The sequence below is a fragment of the Anopheles maculipalpis genome, chromosome 3RL, assembly GCF_943734695.1.
Source record: "Anopheles maculipalpis chromosome 3RL, idAnoMacuDA_375_x, whole genome shotgun sequence".
Taxonomy (NCBI): domain Eukaryota; kingdom Metazoa; phylum Arthropoda; class Insecta; order Diptera; family Culicidae; genus Anopheles; species Anopheles maculipalpis.
Window position 1 is genome coordinate 56,768,670 of NC_064872.1, and position 17,459 is coordinate 56,786,128.

Sequence of the window (17,459 nt, forward strand, 5' to 3'; positions counted from 1 at the left end):
AGATACGCGAGTGGTTGGCGCACGACTCGACCTCCAGGATACTGACGTTGGGGTTGGGCGCCACCATCGGTACGTATGCAGAGCCGTAACTCAGCGTCAGACAAACCGAAATTGCGGGGTCTCTGGACGCCGTAAGAAAACATGGTGCCGACCGGTGTAGACAGGAGCTACCATTCTAGTCAGGTAATGTGTGCTACGATCGATGTTTCGGCATCGGTTTTGCATGCAATTCCAATTGAAGTCAATCCAGCGACAGTAGTGTGCTGGTATCAGAGGTGAAGCCACCGTTCGTCGTCACCGTCGTCACCTGTCAACCCTCGCATATATACCCCAGTATTATGTCAGACGAGTGGGACCTTTTCTTTCGTGTGGTGGAGGTTTTTTTTCTGTGTACGAGTACTCCATAAAACACTGTGCTCTGTTGCATCGACCGTCGACTTTGTGTAGATGCCGTGTTGTTGCACCCTTGGAAACTGTTATTAATCGATTACTTTGCTGCTGTTGTTGATTGCTCCATTTCGACGTGTGTGGACAGGAAAGCGACTTTGCAAGCTGTCAATTTAATGCGTATTTTAAGCAAACAGTTTAATATTGCGAACACTTTGGGGTTTTATTTATACAGCAAACAACCACTTGACGAAATCTTTCAGGCTTTGGGTGAACTATCGTGCGACGGAACTGATAGTTTCAGGTTATGCTTAGGTTGATGAACTAATAAAAACAGCTGTGTGCTTGGAATTGTTTAAACATTACGAAAGGTGGTTCTGTTCAAACAGCATCATTCGAAGAAAACACCTTGCTGTTGTTGTACCAGCCAGCGACCGAAGAGAATAAGCTGAGCAAATTTTGACACTGTCTGAATTTCAGATTATTTTATCTCGCAAAGATGTCAGTTCTGAGAAATACTCTGCACGTTTTGAGACGTCTCCCACGTCCAAAAACCTTAGACTACATGCCTATTCTCGCCAAGGCTGTTTACAGGCAATCTGGTGTTCGTTATATCTGGTGTATCGTTGTTATTTGAATATCTCAAACTGTGACAAGTTGGTCGATCAATTTTTGACTTGCTTGAGTAATATCTCTCCATGGAGTTGTAAACGAAACGCAACCAGGTAGTTATGTATTTTTGCTTGCAAATTAGCACATTTCTGGTCGCCCCAAACTCAGAGCAAGCAAGCGGGGAAAAAAATCGCGTCAACAACTGTAGCTTGAGGGTCTAAACTGTCTAATTGATGAGTAATGCTTCGTTTTAGCACACTGCATCCTGTGTGACGGTGCTGTTTGTTTTGCGCTCCGAGCTCGGAAGACTAGGGAAATAGAGTAGGAAAGTTCCATTAAGTTCATCAATAGTATAAAATCAAGAAAAAGTGTTCGATGAAAATTTCAACTACAACTTCCCGTACTTCCTTAACATCAGCTTCTTGTTCGAACGATAATGTGATGGGCAATATCTCATGAATTACCGCACAGAAGATATCATTCAAAATAGCATTATTGGGGGGAAGTAGTACATCACCTTTGGGGATGGTTTTAAATATTTCTCCAGGGTAGGTGCTGGAGAAGGCTTAGGAGGAAAGCAGAGCGAAACAAGAGACACAAAAAGTGCCTAAACTGAACGAACAATATGCCAATGCGGCACAACAATACCGCACAACAAAACGCGTCAATAATAGTGCCTGGCTGTGAATGGCGGTGTGGACACAGTGTAGGCTAAATAGGAGTAGAAAAAAAAAGGCAGGCACACAGAAAAACAAGATCTCTGATGGCCGCGGTGCGCTCACGAGACGCAATTATCGGTTGACGGGGAGCGACATCGTGGGAGGCATAATAGGGGAGGAGGGCTGATAGGGGGTGACCGCGGACCGAGTCGTTGTGGTGCGGACAAGTGGCGACGTTGTTTTGTTGTGCAGGCACTAAAAAAAGCGAAGTGTGGTGTAGTTGTGCGTTTTAGGGGATTTTTGTCTCCGTCATTGTAAGCCTAGAGCACCACCACCACCACCACCACCACCACAACCCCTGACCTGTAGGGTAAGGCGGGTTGTTCGCTCGATCACTCGCGAGTTCCTTTTGCCGCACTGAGCGTATGTGTATGTAAAAGGTCGCACACCGTTCCGACGAGAAGAGAACCTATTTCAGGCAACACAGCGCGACGGCAATAGTGGAGACGTACTGCCGCCGATCTCTGCAACCGCTGGGGTGTCCTGATGTCGGTGTATTGGTGTGTTTGACTATGTGACACTGTACAGTGTTCGGGGAGACAGTGGACAACACGGCAGCGTCGTGGCAGCACCCACAACCCCCCCACGAGGGGGGGGGGGTTCCAACCCCGATCCCTTTCGCACTCTTCGCCCTCGAGGAGGGATTTTTTTTTTATTCTAAATTGCAATGTCGACCGCCAACGCGAACCGCGCAGAGTAGCGGCCCGCTCAGTGTCGTTTCGAACGACGGCGCGAGGTGGTGCGTTTTCGCGAATTCTCTCACACGCAGTCCGGACACACGCTCGCGGTGTGTACGCAGCGATTATATTGAGGGTGACTATTTTATGTTCTAGTTTTACTCCCGTTCCCCCCAGCGTGGAAAGCTAAGCGAACTTGGCTTGGAAGCATTTGATGTTTGTACCATTTTATCACACGTGCAAAAAGTGACCTTTTGGTGGGAGTGTTTTGCGTGTGGCTGGGTGTTTGTGCATTTGTTGTGAAACAGCAGTAGTACAACGCGACCGCGGTACCGATTCACGTGTATCCGCAGTGTCGATACTGATCGTTTAGCTGCATACGCAGCGGAAGTGTCACGGTGACCGGTCCGGAAAAATTATACCGATCAACACAGTCACAGGTAGGAAAGTAGTAGCGGATGCGTTGTTGAGTTGTTGTAGGTGGAAGATGATTTTGTGAAAAAGTCGGCGCAATTTTTTGGAAAGTCAAGGTCGAAGCTGTTTTATCTGTTACGTTACGATCTTAGCCACACAGCGAAAGCATCAGGACCAGGTGTTGTCGAGGAACAAAACGTGAAAAGAAGTTCAACTGCATACGAGCGGGTGAAGCGGCGATTGAGTGGAAAAAGGAAAAGCGAATGCGCATAACCAACGCAAGCAATTGAATTATAAAGCCTGACACATGAACTTTTTGCTCTGTTGTTCCGATCGCTTAAATGGGTAATGATAAGCGTTGTTGCTGAGTACGTCGTACAATGGACGATCGTCTGCGAAACGTGTGTACGACGTCATGTTGTTTCCAGCTGGTATAGAAATTACCGGAAGTAACAGCGACCGTTGTCCGCTAATCCCGACCATAAGTGACGTGTGTTGAACTACTGCAAGACATGTGTACTTTGGTTTGCGGTGCGGTGGAAAAATTGTTTCTTTAATGTGTTAAATATTTTCACAAACTGTACTAACGTTTGTACTGGTTAAGTGGTACTGCTGAAGCACAAATAAACCTATTCGTGTAGTGAGTGAATTGTAACACAATAAACAGCTGCTCGAGGCAGCTATGCAAGTAGTGCCGTCGTACAACGTGATGTGGTAACCATCTATACGCGCGTCAGCTAATTTGTTTTGCCCTCCATCACCCCGAGCCAACCATCCAAAGTGTGTGTGTGTGTACATAGTGTCTGGGATTTTTAGAGCTGACCTAGACTGCTCGTATGGAGTGTTCTGTTATGATTGATTCCTGTTGCTTTCGTCTTTGCGCACTGATCATACCCTTGTTCTAATCGATTGGTTTTTTTCGCTTTCCATTTCCATTCCAGTGCGGAACTTTAAAAGTTCCCGACTCTTACTCCCAACGGATCATGGACAGCTATCATGTACAGGCGCATCAGCAGAACAGTTACGGCAGCAACTGCTCTAATGCCACCAGCCGCCATGGTGCCGGAGGTGCCGGAGCAACGACGGCGACGACGACGATCTACACCAATCCACATGCCTACCCGGTGGCCACGTTCAACTATGCGACGATGAGTTACGCTCATTCGGAGGGTGGTTCGGTTTCGCCACCGCCATCACCCCGCTCGAACAGCTCCATTTCGTCGGCGTACTCGTCGTCGTCGTCGACGACCGCCTCCCTGGCGGCATCGTCCGGTTCGTCCTCATCGTCGGCTTCGTCGACCTCGTCCTCATCGTCCTGTATCTCATCGGCTGGCTCCGAGACGGGTGCTTCGTACGAGCACCTGGACATTTCGGCCCAACGGTTGGCAGTGCTGTCCTTCGAGCAGGTGATGAAGCTGAACGACGTGATGAACGAGCCGGTTTCGATACACGGTCGCGGCAACTTCCCGACGCTGGAGGTGAAGCTGAAGGATCTGGTGAACATTGTGCGCGAGAAGCTCGAGGCGGAGGTGGTCGCCGGTGGTGCTGGAATGACGGTAAAGGACATTCGTCTGAACGGCGGTGCAGCTAGTCATGTGTTGGCGTCCGAGCCGCAGCCATACAACGATCTCGATCTGATTTTTGCCGTCGACTTCAGCACCAGCCGGAGTTACGATCGCGTTAAGTCGGCCGTACTGTCCTCGCTGCTTGACCTAATGCCGGAGGGTGTGGTGAAGCGCAAGATCACGCAGTGCTCGCTCAAGGAAGCGTACGTCGGCAAGATGGTGAAGGTGAACAGTGACGGCGATCGCTGGAGTCTCATCTCGCTCGGCAACTCGCCCGGCCACAAGAACGTGGAGCTAAAGTTTGTCGACACGATGCGTCGGCAGTTTGAGTTCAGCGTCGACTCGTTCCAGATCGTGCTCGATTCGCTGCTACTGTTTTACGACTGTGCCGAGATGCCGATGATCACCGAGAATTTCTATCCGACCGTGGTGGGTGAGTCGGTGTATGGCGACTTCCAGGAGGCACTGTACCATCTGCAGAAGAAGCTGATCTCTACGCGCCAACCGGAGGAGATCCGTGGTGGCGGTCTGCTCAAATACTGTAACCTGCTGGTACGAAACTACGTACCGGTCGATCCGCAGCGCATCAAGACGCTCGAGCGGTACATGTGCTCGCGGTTCTTCATTGACTTTCCCGACATCGGACAACAGCGCAGCAAGCTGGAGTCGTACTTGAAGAACCACTTCTTCGACGAGGGTGAGGAGCACCTGCAGCACCAGTACCTGATGCATTTATTCGAAGTCGTCGAGCAGTCGACGGTGTGTCTGATGGGGCACGAGCGCCGCCAGACGCTCATGCTGATCGAATCCCTTGCCATGGAGATCTTTTACCGCGATCAGCAGCAACAACATCAGCAACAGCATACCGCTGCTCTGATCAGTACAGCCACCACTGTCCAGTCGTCGGCCACACACACTCAGCAGCAGCAGCAGCAACAGCAGCATACCACGCTTCAGCTCCAGACGCAAATGTCCCATCTGTCGCTGTCGCCCCAACAGCTCTCCCCGCAATCGCCCACCCTGATGGCTCATTCGCCGAACCACCATCAGCACCAGGCGCAATCGCAACAGCAGCAGTCACAGCAAGCATCTCCACAGTGTCCGACCACGGCACAGCAAGTACAATCGCAGCAGTCGCAGCAACAGACGCAACAACAGTCGACCGCGATCACCCAGACCCAGGCGATCGCACTCGCACCGCAACCGGGACTGTTGTACGCGAACGGAATCTACTACGCTCCGCTCATTCCCTACACCCAGTGCACGTGTAACAGCTGGATAACGACGTGATTAGTGAGTTCGCTGCCGGCGGTGGCAGGCCCCAGTAGCATCATCAGCATTGCCGGCACCAACCTTTCGCCGGAGCTAGCCGCCGAAACATCACCATCCCCACCCTCATCCCAGCCAGCTCCACAGTCACAGTCTCCCTCGATACTAGTTCCATCCTCAACAAGTGCGCACGCCACACAGGACTGTTCGTACGCGTGTACGGTCGGGGGTCGCTTAGCAGCGTCCCTATACCCGCAGCCTTGCCTGGCGAGTGATGTGCGATCGTCACCCATGGCAAGACAGCAGCAACCCATCCCAACCGTATCGATTACGTCGGCAGACTTGCAGCCAACGACGACGACGGCGACGACTCTATCACCAGCCTCACCTACACCGTCATACGTGTACGCGGTTCCTGGCGATCACTGCTACTATTACTACCCGTGTCAACCAGGACTACTGCTGGAAGATGGCGTCGAACGATGATCATTGATAGCGTAAGTTGCTGAGTCCTCCTACGTGGCTGTGACAAACGAAAACAAGTAAACAAACAGAAAAGCATGGAAAAGCCACACCAATACAAAACCATTAGACAAGGATGCATACAGGTAGAACCAGAAGCTCATCTTCCTAATTTGTTCTTTTACATCCTAATAATGATGAAGAAACACACCGTCACGGTTCGACGGAATGCGATGATACACATACATACATACACACACACACGCGCGCGTAATACGGTGCGGTCGCGTTCGCAATAACGACTCAATGCGTGCTTGCAGTGCTGCAAGCTGCGTCTTGAACGCCGTCGTACGATACCACCGTTTAGCGTAGTGTTCCCATACGGTAAGAACTAAAGCTTTACACACCGTAAAGAAACAAAACAAAACAAATGTCACGATTTTAATCAGATTAACGGAAGGCATAAAATGAAGTGAAGTATATTGAAAAATTAAGCTGTAAAATTAAAGAAAGAAAACCCCAAGTGAAACAACAAAAAAAAAAAGTGGAAGGAAGCAAAAGGAGAAGGAAACACTTAAAAAAAAGGAACTTGTAGTACAAGAGGCAAAGCAGCGGAAGTTACATTACCGTACCAGGCGAAACAAAACTGAAATATCTGTATGTTTAATAGCATTGAAAATATAAATTTGAAGTATTTTACTGAAACTGCATCCAATCAGGCAAGCAAACCATACGTAGCAGCTAAGTATGAACGAAATGCTAAAGCAAAACAAATTCGCACACAAACCTAGACGTTTCCCGGTTCCCAAACCCCCCCCCCCCCCCCCCCCTACACGTGGACAACCCATGCTCATTGTGGTGTCGGTTTGGGTCCACTTCTTTGGTGGAACGCTCTGGCGTGTTTCTGTTTGTGTAAAAGGCAGCATGGCTTTTGTTTTTCTTGCTGCAACACTCCAAAACTATGAGTTCCTCCACTCGAAGAAGCGTGTTTGTTTGCGGCGAGTGTGAGGTTGATAATTGGGAATTCATTTTTCTTTCCAACCGATCACCATCGATCACACCACGCTTGTTTGCGTTCGAGTGTAAGCATCCTTATTTGATTTTTGTTGGGGATTTCTCTCGGAGGGTCACTGTGATTTGGGCAACTGGAGAGGTGTTTGTGTGCATGTGAGTGTGTGTGTGTGTGTGCCAATCAAGTAAAACCGGCGGGACAATCGAACCGGGCAAACCACTTAACCGATTACAAGCAATTCATCCCACAGGCACTTGCGCGGGAACGTGTTCATTTCGATGTATCTGTTTGTGTGTGTGTGTGTGTAGGTGTGCTAGTCGTTTCTTGAAATAAGTATTTTTGTTTTGTTTTGTTGCTTCACATTAATCGGCCGGTTTGAAGATGATGATGGGTCACACAAACGGGGTGTTGAAAATGGAGGCGCCTAGTCTTTGGTTCAACCGAACAACTATCCTTGAGCAGAGGGTTGTGTGTGTGTGTGTGCGTGTATGTGTTTCTGTGTTGTGCCATTATGTTTCAGCAGAATACCGAGCAAAACCGATCAAAACGCATCCCGCACGATCCGCATGTACTTATCAAACGTTTTATGCCGCCCGTTTGCCGAGTCGATCGGCCGCGATCAATCGACAAGAATGAAACACAAAGGGGCTACATTTTAATTGATCCCGCTGTAAGCAGTGGGTGGGTGGCTGGTAGGTGGGTGTACACACAGGCAAAATGCTGTAAATAATTGTAAAGGAATCGTGTATTTGAAGACTGCTGTTTACGTAAGAAAAAAAAAACAAAAACTAAACAAAACAAAAAAACAGGTTCACGCAATTTAAAAGTGTCGTTAAAGGAAGAAGCGAAGGCGGGGATCGGGGACGTCCCGGGTGTGCTCAATATTATGTGCATACTAAAGCAAGAAGAAGGAAAAAACACCGATTTTATGAATCGATCAGAAAGGAATTTAGCAAACAAAAGTAGTTTGAAGTGTTTAGGATACGAACGGAAGACAGTCGCTTCACCGGATCTCACAAAGTCATCAGTTTTGCATCAGTGCACCGTGAAAATCCATTTGCGATTGAGCACATCCCGGCACCTGGAGCCGGTAGAAAGCTGTTACCGATCAATCTATACAGAAGGTAGAACTGTATAAATATATTTTCGATTGAATGTTTGATGCTCTGGCGCTGGCGTTTATTTACCGAAGGTGGTCCGCCCCTTGCGTATCCTGCGATGTGCAGAAAGGGTACTGGGGCTCTGTTGCAAGCGTATGAGGAGGATATTTGGTTCTGTTGGGATGGGATTGATAGAGCAGATTACGAAAAAAAAAAACGACGGTGAGAATTAAATAATCGAGAGAGAGAGAGATCGAGTGATGTGAGCTAGAAGTGAGACTAGCGAAACGAAGCAGAACATTAGGAAGATGAGAGACAAAACAAAGGGAAGAAAAATCTAATTACTGAGACATGGCTGTGTTTATTCCTCCTCACAATTTGTTTTTAAGATGCTATAGATACCAGCGATGCGTAACGAATGTTAAACGGGAAAACCGGTGAGTGAAATTCGGGCTTTAGAGTGAAGGGCAGGAAAAAAAATCGATCGACGAAGTGAAGAGAGAAGTTTCGAAGCAGCAAAAGCAAGTGAAGGCCGACGTAGCTTACCCACCTTTGAATGTACCGTCGGTAGTAAGTTCGTCAGGCCAGACAGCAAACGGTAAAGCGACCTGTACACTGTAAACCCAAGAAACCAAGATAGACTGCTCGGGGGAGGTGCGTTGGTAGGTGATAACATTCGGCGGCGGAGGATGGAACGCGCGACACTCATTGTTAATGCATATGCTTTTAAACTAAATATTTGTCCAAATGTTTACGTATGACTGTGGCTCGTGACTTCCATTCGTTCCACTCGCCCTCTCTCCCGCCCCACCCTGTTCGGCTGTCCCGTCGTTTGGTGGAGAGCTTTGGGAATGGGGAAAGGATGCAGTAGGAAGGGTGAGGGACGGAGGAGGAAAGGGGAGTGGTAAAACCTGTCTGCGCTGTTGGAGCTGCGCTGGTCTGCAGGTTGAAGCGAGATTTCAAAACTGTTGCAATGAAGTAACGCTACGTATTTTACTTAACAATGTGGAAATGATGATAAATCCCGGTTGGAAAGAAAAGCTGCAACGAACGAGGAAAATGGAAATGCTCTCTGAGAAAAGAAAGAGAAAGAGATGCATTTTTCGTGTTAACTAGTGGTCTGATGTTTGATAAATGCATAAAGAATGCATAAAAGGCAGTGCTGCGTTGAGAGACAGTCAGAGACGTAGCAAACACATCAAACTTTTTACAACAGACCAGGCCGAAGAGAAGCAAAAATTAGGAAACAAGTCAAAAAAAGCAACAAACTTCAAAACGGTACGATGATATCAATAGTAAACACAAGAAAAAAGATGATAAAAACAAGAAAATATCAAGAAAATTGTAACAAAAACACAACACAAATCAAGACATACAGAATGCACTGCAGCAAGTATAAAGATAAAGTCATTAAAAAAGGGTAAAACAAACAAAGCAAACAAAACACGTAATCATCATAAAATAGTGTTTAAACAAAATCAATACATCAACAAATGGCTACTGCTATTCATTATACGATTTAGCCCAAAAGCTCTATCGCGCAACGAATGCGAATAGAAATAAATCGATGTCTTGCCAAACGTAGGGAACCATGCAATCCACTTTCATTGGACACTTGTCCAAAGAAGGTGGGAAAGAATCACTGAGCCGAGAGATGAGATGAGAGTGAGAGAGAGAGAGAGAGAGAGAGAGAGAGAAATGGAGACAAACACACCAATAACTAGGAAGGAAAATATCCTTGAAGCGATTGGTACACGCGAGGATGAGGATCAAACCGTAATCACACGGCAGCGTCCAAGAGTGTTTGTATTGTTACTTTCTTACAAAGGTTCTCCTCTCAAGTGGAGCAGAGGATCGAACAAAAATAGCACGAAACGTGCTTGCTGGCTTTACACACTTTACAAAACCCCCGGACCGACCGACGATAATTGAACCCGATTGGGACAACTATTTACCATACTGATTTGTTAGTTTACGATACGATATGTTGATTAATTTTTAGGTTTAATCGTTAATCGATACACACACACACACACACACACACACAATCACACACTCGATCAGGAAACAAACCCAAAACACCGAAGCACTTCTTCCATTTGTCCAACTCTTCGTTAATAAAACGAGGAAGGAGTAGCATTGAACATTTTATAAGCTGTTTGATTGCCAGGCAAAACATTTAAATATGTTTCTCGTGTATGAGTTTCGAGGATTTCTTTTGCTTCGGGATCGGAATCAACGTGCAGATGAAACTGAATGGCCACACCGTAACGCAACCAACCAAACTAAAAGCGACGTACTTCAATCTAAATTACTGACTCAACAAAACATCCAACCCCGCATGTTTCCAATCGCTTGGTGGGTGGGTATGGGATCATGATCACCCCCAAAAGGGCGATCCTGCCTGGCAGGAGGTAGGTGTTAAGGTGGCCATGCACGTAATGGAGCAATGACTGATTTTTTAAACATCCTGATATTCGATGAATCACATCCTTTAGTGTATCCCGATCACTGACAGAATATCGTTAGCTCTAGGAATGATGGCAGGAAGTGGAAAGAAGAATAAACATACACACACACACACACACTTACAGACACAAACAGATTAGACGATGAGAGGCGAACACGTTTTTGCATTCCTTTGGTTCTTTAGTTTGTAACTTTCATTACTACTAATAACTACAACTGTTCATGAAACGGCACTAATCGGTGTGTCAGGGTTTTTAAGTTGCTTAAAATTTGCACACACGGACCCCTGACGTGACCTGACACCTGCAATAGAAGCAGCTCAAAAGTGAACAACGCATCTCCCGAACGAACATACAAACACACCAGAAAAACTGGAACAGATACGTCAGGATAAGAGAGATAAGCAAAAGGAAGGAAAATGTCTATGAACGGAAGAATGAAACACAAAAAAAATGAATAAAACAAAGTGGTAAAAGCAAGCCCGAGCCTGATCTATCTCGGCAAGGAGCTAATAAGGAAAGCAGGAAGATGAAAAATGGGTAAAAAAATGAAAATGAAGAAAAAACAACATAATAATACCTTCTACTACTTTAAATGGATGTCGATAATCTAATACGAAAGAGCAAAAAAAAATATACGTATGAGAATAAAATAAACATACAAGAAGAAGAAGAAGACGAAGAAGAAGAGTAAATAAAAGTAAACAAACAAAGGCAAGGACATTGATCAGATTAGATTTCTGTCAAAGCGTTCGTAATCTAATGTGAAGATAAAAGAAAAACCCTTACGCAAAAAAAAACAAACAAACAAACAAACAAACTATATTGCAAAATGCAAGCAAAAAAAGTACATTCAAAACTGTGTGAAAATGTGAAAAAATACATGAACTTGTGAAGTTATTACAAACTAGAAGTATATATATATTATACATATACAATATATAAATAGCTAAGCGGTAGTACCATAAGAGTAAAACAGCATCCGTATTGCGATTTAAGGGCACGCGTTTTCCTTTCGTCTTTTTCGTTTTCTTTCTTCCATTCTCTTCCTTCGCTGTGGGAAGGGAGAAAGGTGTTTGTTGTGTGGATTAGTTCGTGGAAAGATTATGAAGAAAAGTGTACAAGAGAAGAGGAGAAAGTGGAGAAGTAATAACACACACACACACACACCCATACACTAAACAAAACCGATGGCAGCGAAATAAAGCAAAACGAAGAGAAAATAAAGAAGAAGTAACACAAGGAAGCCACTCTTATTAAAGCCTCCGATCGATGCATTAAAGCGTTTAGTGATTATAGCAAAAAAAAAAAAGAAGCAAAAGTCAACAAATGATGCACCCATGTGTGCATCTTAACCAACAGAGAACACAAACACAGAGGAAAACAAATTACCCACTCACACACAAATCAAAACGAACGGAACGTGCGGCAGTAAGGGTGGAAAGCTTTACGGGAAGGACACACAACAACACAACAGACAGTAATATATGGACATGGAGGAGGATAGAGAGAGAGAGAGTGGACGAGAAAACCCGCTCGAGGAGCTTGTAAATTGTGAACGCGCGTGCTATAAAACGTAATATTTGATGCAATACTGTATCGTATGTGTGCGTGTTTCATTTCTCTTCACTGATAGAGAAGCAGATTTAAGGAAAGAGATATGGGAAAAGAGACAGAATGTTTGTGTGTGTGTGTGAAAGAGAGAGAAAGAGAGGGGAATGGAAAGAGATAGAGAGAGAGAGAAAATGTTTCTTCCGGTGGACAGGAACGGCGGAAGTGCAAGGTTTGTAGCTTTGAATCTTATGACGCTACAGAGCTTTCAGAGCAAATCCTCCTTGCCACCGTCGAAAACGTTCAAAAACGAAACTCGCAAACAACGCTCTGCTAACATGAAATGTCCCCGTTTGCGTAAGCCACCTAGTGTAGCGGGGTGTAATGCACTCTTCCCGGTGTTTTGCAGTCGGTGAATGATCGGCAAGAAAAAAGCTAACAGAAAACAAAAGAAGCATTATGAGTGTCTGGAAGCAGAGAGAGAGAGAGAGAGAGAGAGAGAGTAAATGGTGAAGATAGCGTGTGCGAAGGGTGTAGAGAGAAGGGAAGCGAACAGAAGAACATGAAGCATGTGTCATTATATAAAGCATAATTTAATTTACTATTATTACTATTTGAAATAGAAATAAAGATTAGTTTTTTTTCTGAAAAATACCAATAAAAACGATAAACAAAACAAAAAAGCAAAACGATTGTGTTTCTTCAATTATTGCTAGCTGGTTGGGTGATCGATATAAAGAATGATGACTAAAGGAAAACTTAATGGATTTTCGTAAGTTTGGTAAGTGCCATGAAAAAGATGCTATCTAGAAGCTAGAAGCTATTTTTCCATACCTGATACAAATAAGCCTAGAAAGTCATAAAGTGTTCGGCACAACTTAGCAGATCGTTTAGCCAAGAAGAACCAAGTTTAGCCAATAAGTGAATTGCCTTTTATTGAGCGCCCCTCAATTGTTGCATACTATGCATAAATTGCTTTTTTCTCAGGGTTTAGTATACTGTTCGACCACAACTGTTACGGGGTATCGACTTAACGAAATACGATCGTGTGTTTGCGTTAAGCACGAGCTCTAGCGAGGAAATGCAGAGGTCCTCAACCCAAGTGAAATGATATAAATATAAGTACAATTAGAGAAATAAAATCTCTTGCAATCTAGAGCTCGGAAAGCGAATAACGACCACCGGTAAATATAGAAACCCGCGAAATGTGAAATCCGAAAATTCCGCCACTAAACATACACTTTAATAACAGACAATTTTTTCCTAAAATATTGAGGTTTTCTTGACAATATGGCTACGAACCGTGATACTGCGTAATAAATTAATATTAGGGATTTCTGCTCTAGATATTTCCTCTTCTTAGCTTGCTCAGGATTGAGCACGCCGCTTAGACATTGCCAGGTCTCCAATCCGTTTGCAGGAAACTCGATCTAGGGCTGCAGTCCTCCATCCACGGCTTCATCCGATTGCCGGCAGGTTTGACTCCACTTGATCCAGCCAACGAGCTCGCTGTGCTCCTCTACGCCTCGTGCCGAACGGGTCGCTGACGAGCACCTTCCTGGTGGCTGGGGCATGAGTCCGGCATCCTCATCACGTGCCCCAGCCATCGTATCCTACCGGGTTTGACTACCGTCAGGATATCAACACCGCCAAACAGCTCAGCTAACACGCCCTGCTCGCACACACTGCCAAAAATAGTCCTCAGTACCTGCCGTTTGATAATGGCGAGTGTATTGGCGTCCTCCGTCAGCATAGTCCAGGAATCGTACCCGTAGAGGGCTACCGGACGTATCAGGACGTATTCGTGTGTTATTTGGAGTCTTCTGGATTGAAGGAGTTTGTGGAGTCCGTAGTAGGCACGATTTCCCTGAACAATACGCCTTCAGATGTCTCTGCTTATGTTGTTGTCCGAAGTTACGATCGTACCAAGGTAGAAGAACTCCTCTACGACCTAGAGTTCGTCGCCGTCAACTGATACTCTGCTTCCGAGTCGGGCTCTATCACGGTCAGAGCCGGCCGACAAGCAAGTATTTTGTCTTCGTCGCATTGTTGCACAATCCAATTCTATTGGCCTACAGGTTACAGATAAATAGATTACATTAAAAGTCAGGACTCTTTACCGTGTGTTTGAATGCCAATGAAAATATTTACTACGGCACCAGTCAAAACGAGTGGGTTTCTAAGTTTAGAGAGCTCAGAAGTCCTTTATGACGAAAGAAAGGTTTATTTCCCTATGTATACCGTGTCAACTGTATGTTTGAATTGTTTTGCAACAAACAAAATAGGTTCTCACATACAAATCTCCCATTTTACTCATCTGTACAATATTTGGATTAAAGAAAGTGATCAAAGATTCCTAGTATTACACAAAGCAACCTTCAAAGCAAAGCAAATATGTAAACATGGATAAAAGCTGCGAGTTTAAAAGGAATAACTCCCAGTACAGGCATCTAAATGTTCCTACGCTGTTTCAAGATCAACTGTAAAATCTTGCCTTGGATCAAAATGGGCAAAAAATAGTTACGCCGAAGACCAAATTTGCGACTATTCTCACGCTTCAGGAGCAACTTAATATAATAAAATGGATCCAAAGCATGGAGCGTCATGGATTTCCCACCACAAAACACGCTCGAAATGCTAGAGAAAAAGCATTCCTCGATAAGCCAAGTGTAGCTATAATAACAAGCCAAGTGAATCGTTGAAGTACTATAATTAATATTATGTTCTTTTTCGCATCTAAAATGCGGTCGGAATAATTAAATAAATAAATAAACAATTGTATTTTCCATTTCTGGAGTCACGTGCTAGCAGATCAATCTGGTGATGAGGATTGAAATAAAGTGTACAATAATTGGTAACGGTGAGTGTGTAATCATTAGGTGCGGCGATTTTGAAAGTGTGCAATAATAGATTTCGAAGGATTTTCTTGACTTTATGTACGATTTTTCTGCCTAAATTAAAAATATGTAATATTTTGCAAAGTAAATGCTAGGTCCTAGGCAAACATAAAATCTCCGAAAAGTTTTCTGAGGTGTGCAACATTTGGCGAATTACCCTGTAAGATTATTTTAATTTGCAAAAATTTTTAAAGCAACAGCATGCACTGTGAATATATCAATTGTTCAAAGAAAATCTTTCATTATTATTACATCCCCTATTAAATCACCATTTGGCTTCTTATTTCTGCATGCATTTCTTCACACATACACAAACATTATCTCCGTAACACAAGCATGACCAACCGAATCAAGGTCAAAGGGAAATAAAACGTGATCGCATGCAGTGGAAGAAACGTAATCGTGCATTCAAGTGTAACTGTGGCTTTACGGCCCAAACTTTGCAGCATTATGCAACTAAAACCACTCGGTGCTCCGCGAGCATCCATCCGCCCGTGGATGATGAGTCGAAGGGGAGAGTACAGACTGCAAAATGAAAGCTACGGATGGATAGGGTGAAAGAAAAGCCGCAAGATACGTCTGAGATCGGTCGGCATCGGTCGGCAATCGGGTGAGAGTATGCGAGGGACAGGGTCAGTAAAGACTACTGCCAGGGGCCAACTGACCTACAACGGTTAGCCGACACTCGATCACTGGAGCAAACGCGCACGAGTAGCTTAACCCTTAAGTGCTGATGGTGGCAGCAAATATGCAGGGTATATGAAGAAATTGTTTATGAACATAAGTTTCTTTTCATTATTCATTAGGGGATATTTTTTTTAAATTAATTAAGACCCTTCTGGCAATCTGTAAACCTAATCCAGTAGAATCCAGTACAAACAGTAGTTGACATCGTTAAATATGATGAAGATCTTTAACTGTTGTTTGACTATTGAACTCCAAAAGATGCCTACGAAACCATTACGTACTTTACACATTTTTTAGATAAATAAACTGGTGATAAAAAATGCCATAAAATGCTGAAATGAAACGGTTGAGACTTAAACATTTTCTTCGACTTGCGAGCGGTAATATAAACCACCCATATGCATAGAAGTAAAAGTTGTCAACAGAACCATCTATTACTCCGTCACATAAATTTAACAGACAAGCATTGGCTGGCAGCGTTATTTGTTTATTTGTTCATTTATGTTGCTTTCAAAGGAACGCGTGAGGCCATTTTGAACAGAGAGTAGGTCGAACACCAACAATACTGTCTTAAAACGCGGCATGCGACTTGTCCGGTTGGTCTAACATCGATTTATCCGATGCCTAATTTCATCAGTATTAAACCTTACCACCAGATAGCAACGCCCCTGATTTTGCACACAACCGTGTAAGATAACAGGATGTCGGAATAAATGGAAGATAATTTAAATTAAACATTTATCAAACACATTTTATTTGGATAAACATAAAATAATATTCTTCTTGGGCTTAAAGACCACCTGTTAGGTCACGCCGGCCGTCTAATGGCTTGGCGAGACTAGCTCATACCATACCAAAAACCAATTGGCGTTGATCCTGCTTTATCAGGGACAACCTGACACCTTCTTCTTGGCTTAATGACCTTGTAGGTCACGCTGGCCACCGAATAACTTACTAGCGTAGTTGGATTCCAGTCCTACGGTGTGAAGACCGGCTTTATTCTCGCCTTGTATGATATTTTACGAGAAGACGACCATTGTAGATCCGGCATTTCATGTTTATTTACATATACACTTATTTTATTTTACTTTTATACTTTACAGTCGAAGAAACGGGGGAAATGTTTAGATGTGAATTTTGACGGACCACCTAATTTCGGACAAAAATATTGCGGATTACCATTACAACCAAAAACCAATTGACGTTGATTCTGCTTTATCAGGATCCATAATTCATCCAAAATGTATGAAGTCGGCGATACTTTGGAGGTAACAAGATCTTTCATTAATATTTTCGGAAAAATTTAAGAACTATGCAAGCAAACAAGCCTGCTTTAGTCCTCTAAACAACTGATCAGATAAAAGTTTTTAAAATAAATTTTATAAGGTGGCTGTCAAAAGCTTTTTTTGGCCCATTGGTTTGGAGGGCATAATAGGGGGTTTTTTGCTGGTATGGAAAAGAACTAGTGAGGTGGCATCGATTAGTATCTTAACGATTCTTATCGATTAGTATCTGACTAATATGTATCAGACGATGTTACTCAACAACTTTGTAGCTCTGCCAATTTCTGCGGTCTTTTAACACCAATATGAATAAGCGCTTACAACGGGGATGTATCTGTCGTAGATCTTTTCGTGCA

At 44.3% G+C, this 17,459-nt stretch overlaps 2 protein-coding genes across 2 annotated transcripts in view; one reads left to right on the forward strand and one right to left on the reverse strand.

Moving 5' to 3' along the window:
• LOC126561824 (terminal nucleotidyltransferase 5C) overlaps nt 1–5,782 on the forward strand; it is a 44,581-nt gene extending 38,799 nt beyond the window's left edge. The window contains exon 2 of the mRNA XM_050218156.1: nt 3,751–5,782. Within this exon, the coding sequence (XP_050074113.1) occupies nt 3,751–5,664 (1,914 nt within the window). The 3' untranslated portion in view covers nt 5,665–5,782. The remainder of the gene's footprint in view (nt 1–3,750) is intronic.
• Nucleotides 1–17,459, reverse strand: part of LOC126561676 (SRSF protein kinase 3) — a 415,191-nt gene that overhangs the window by 276,023 nt on the left and 121,709 nt on the right. The gene's annotated exons all lie outside the window — the stretch shown is intronic.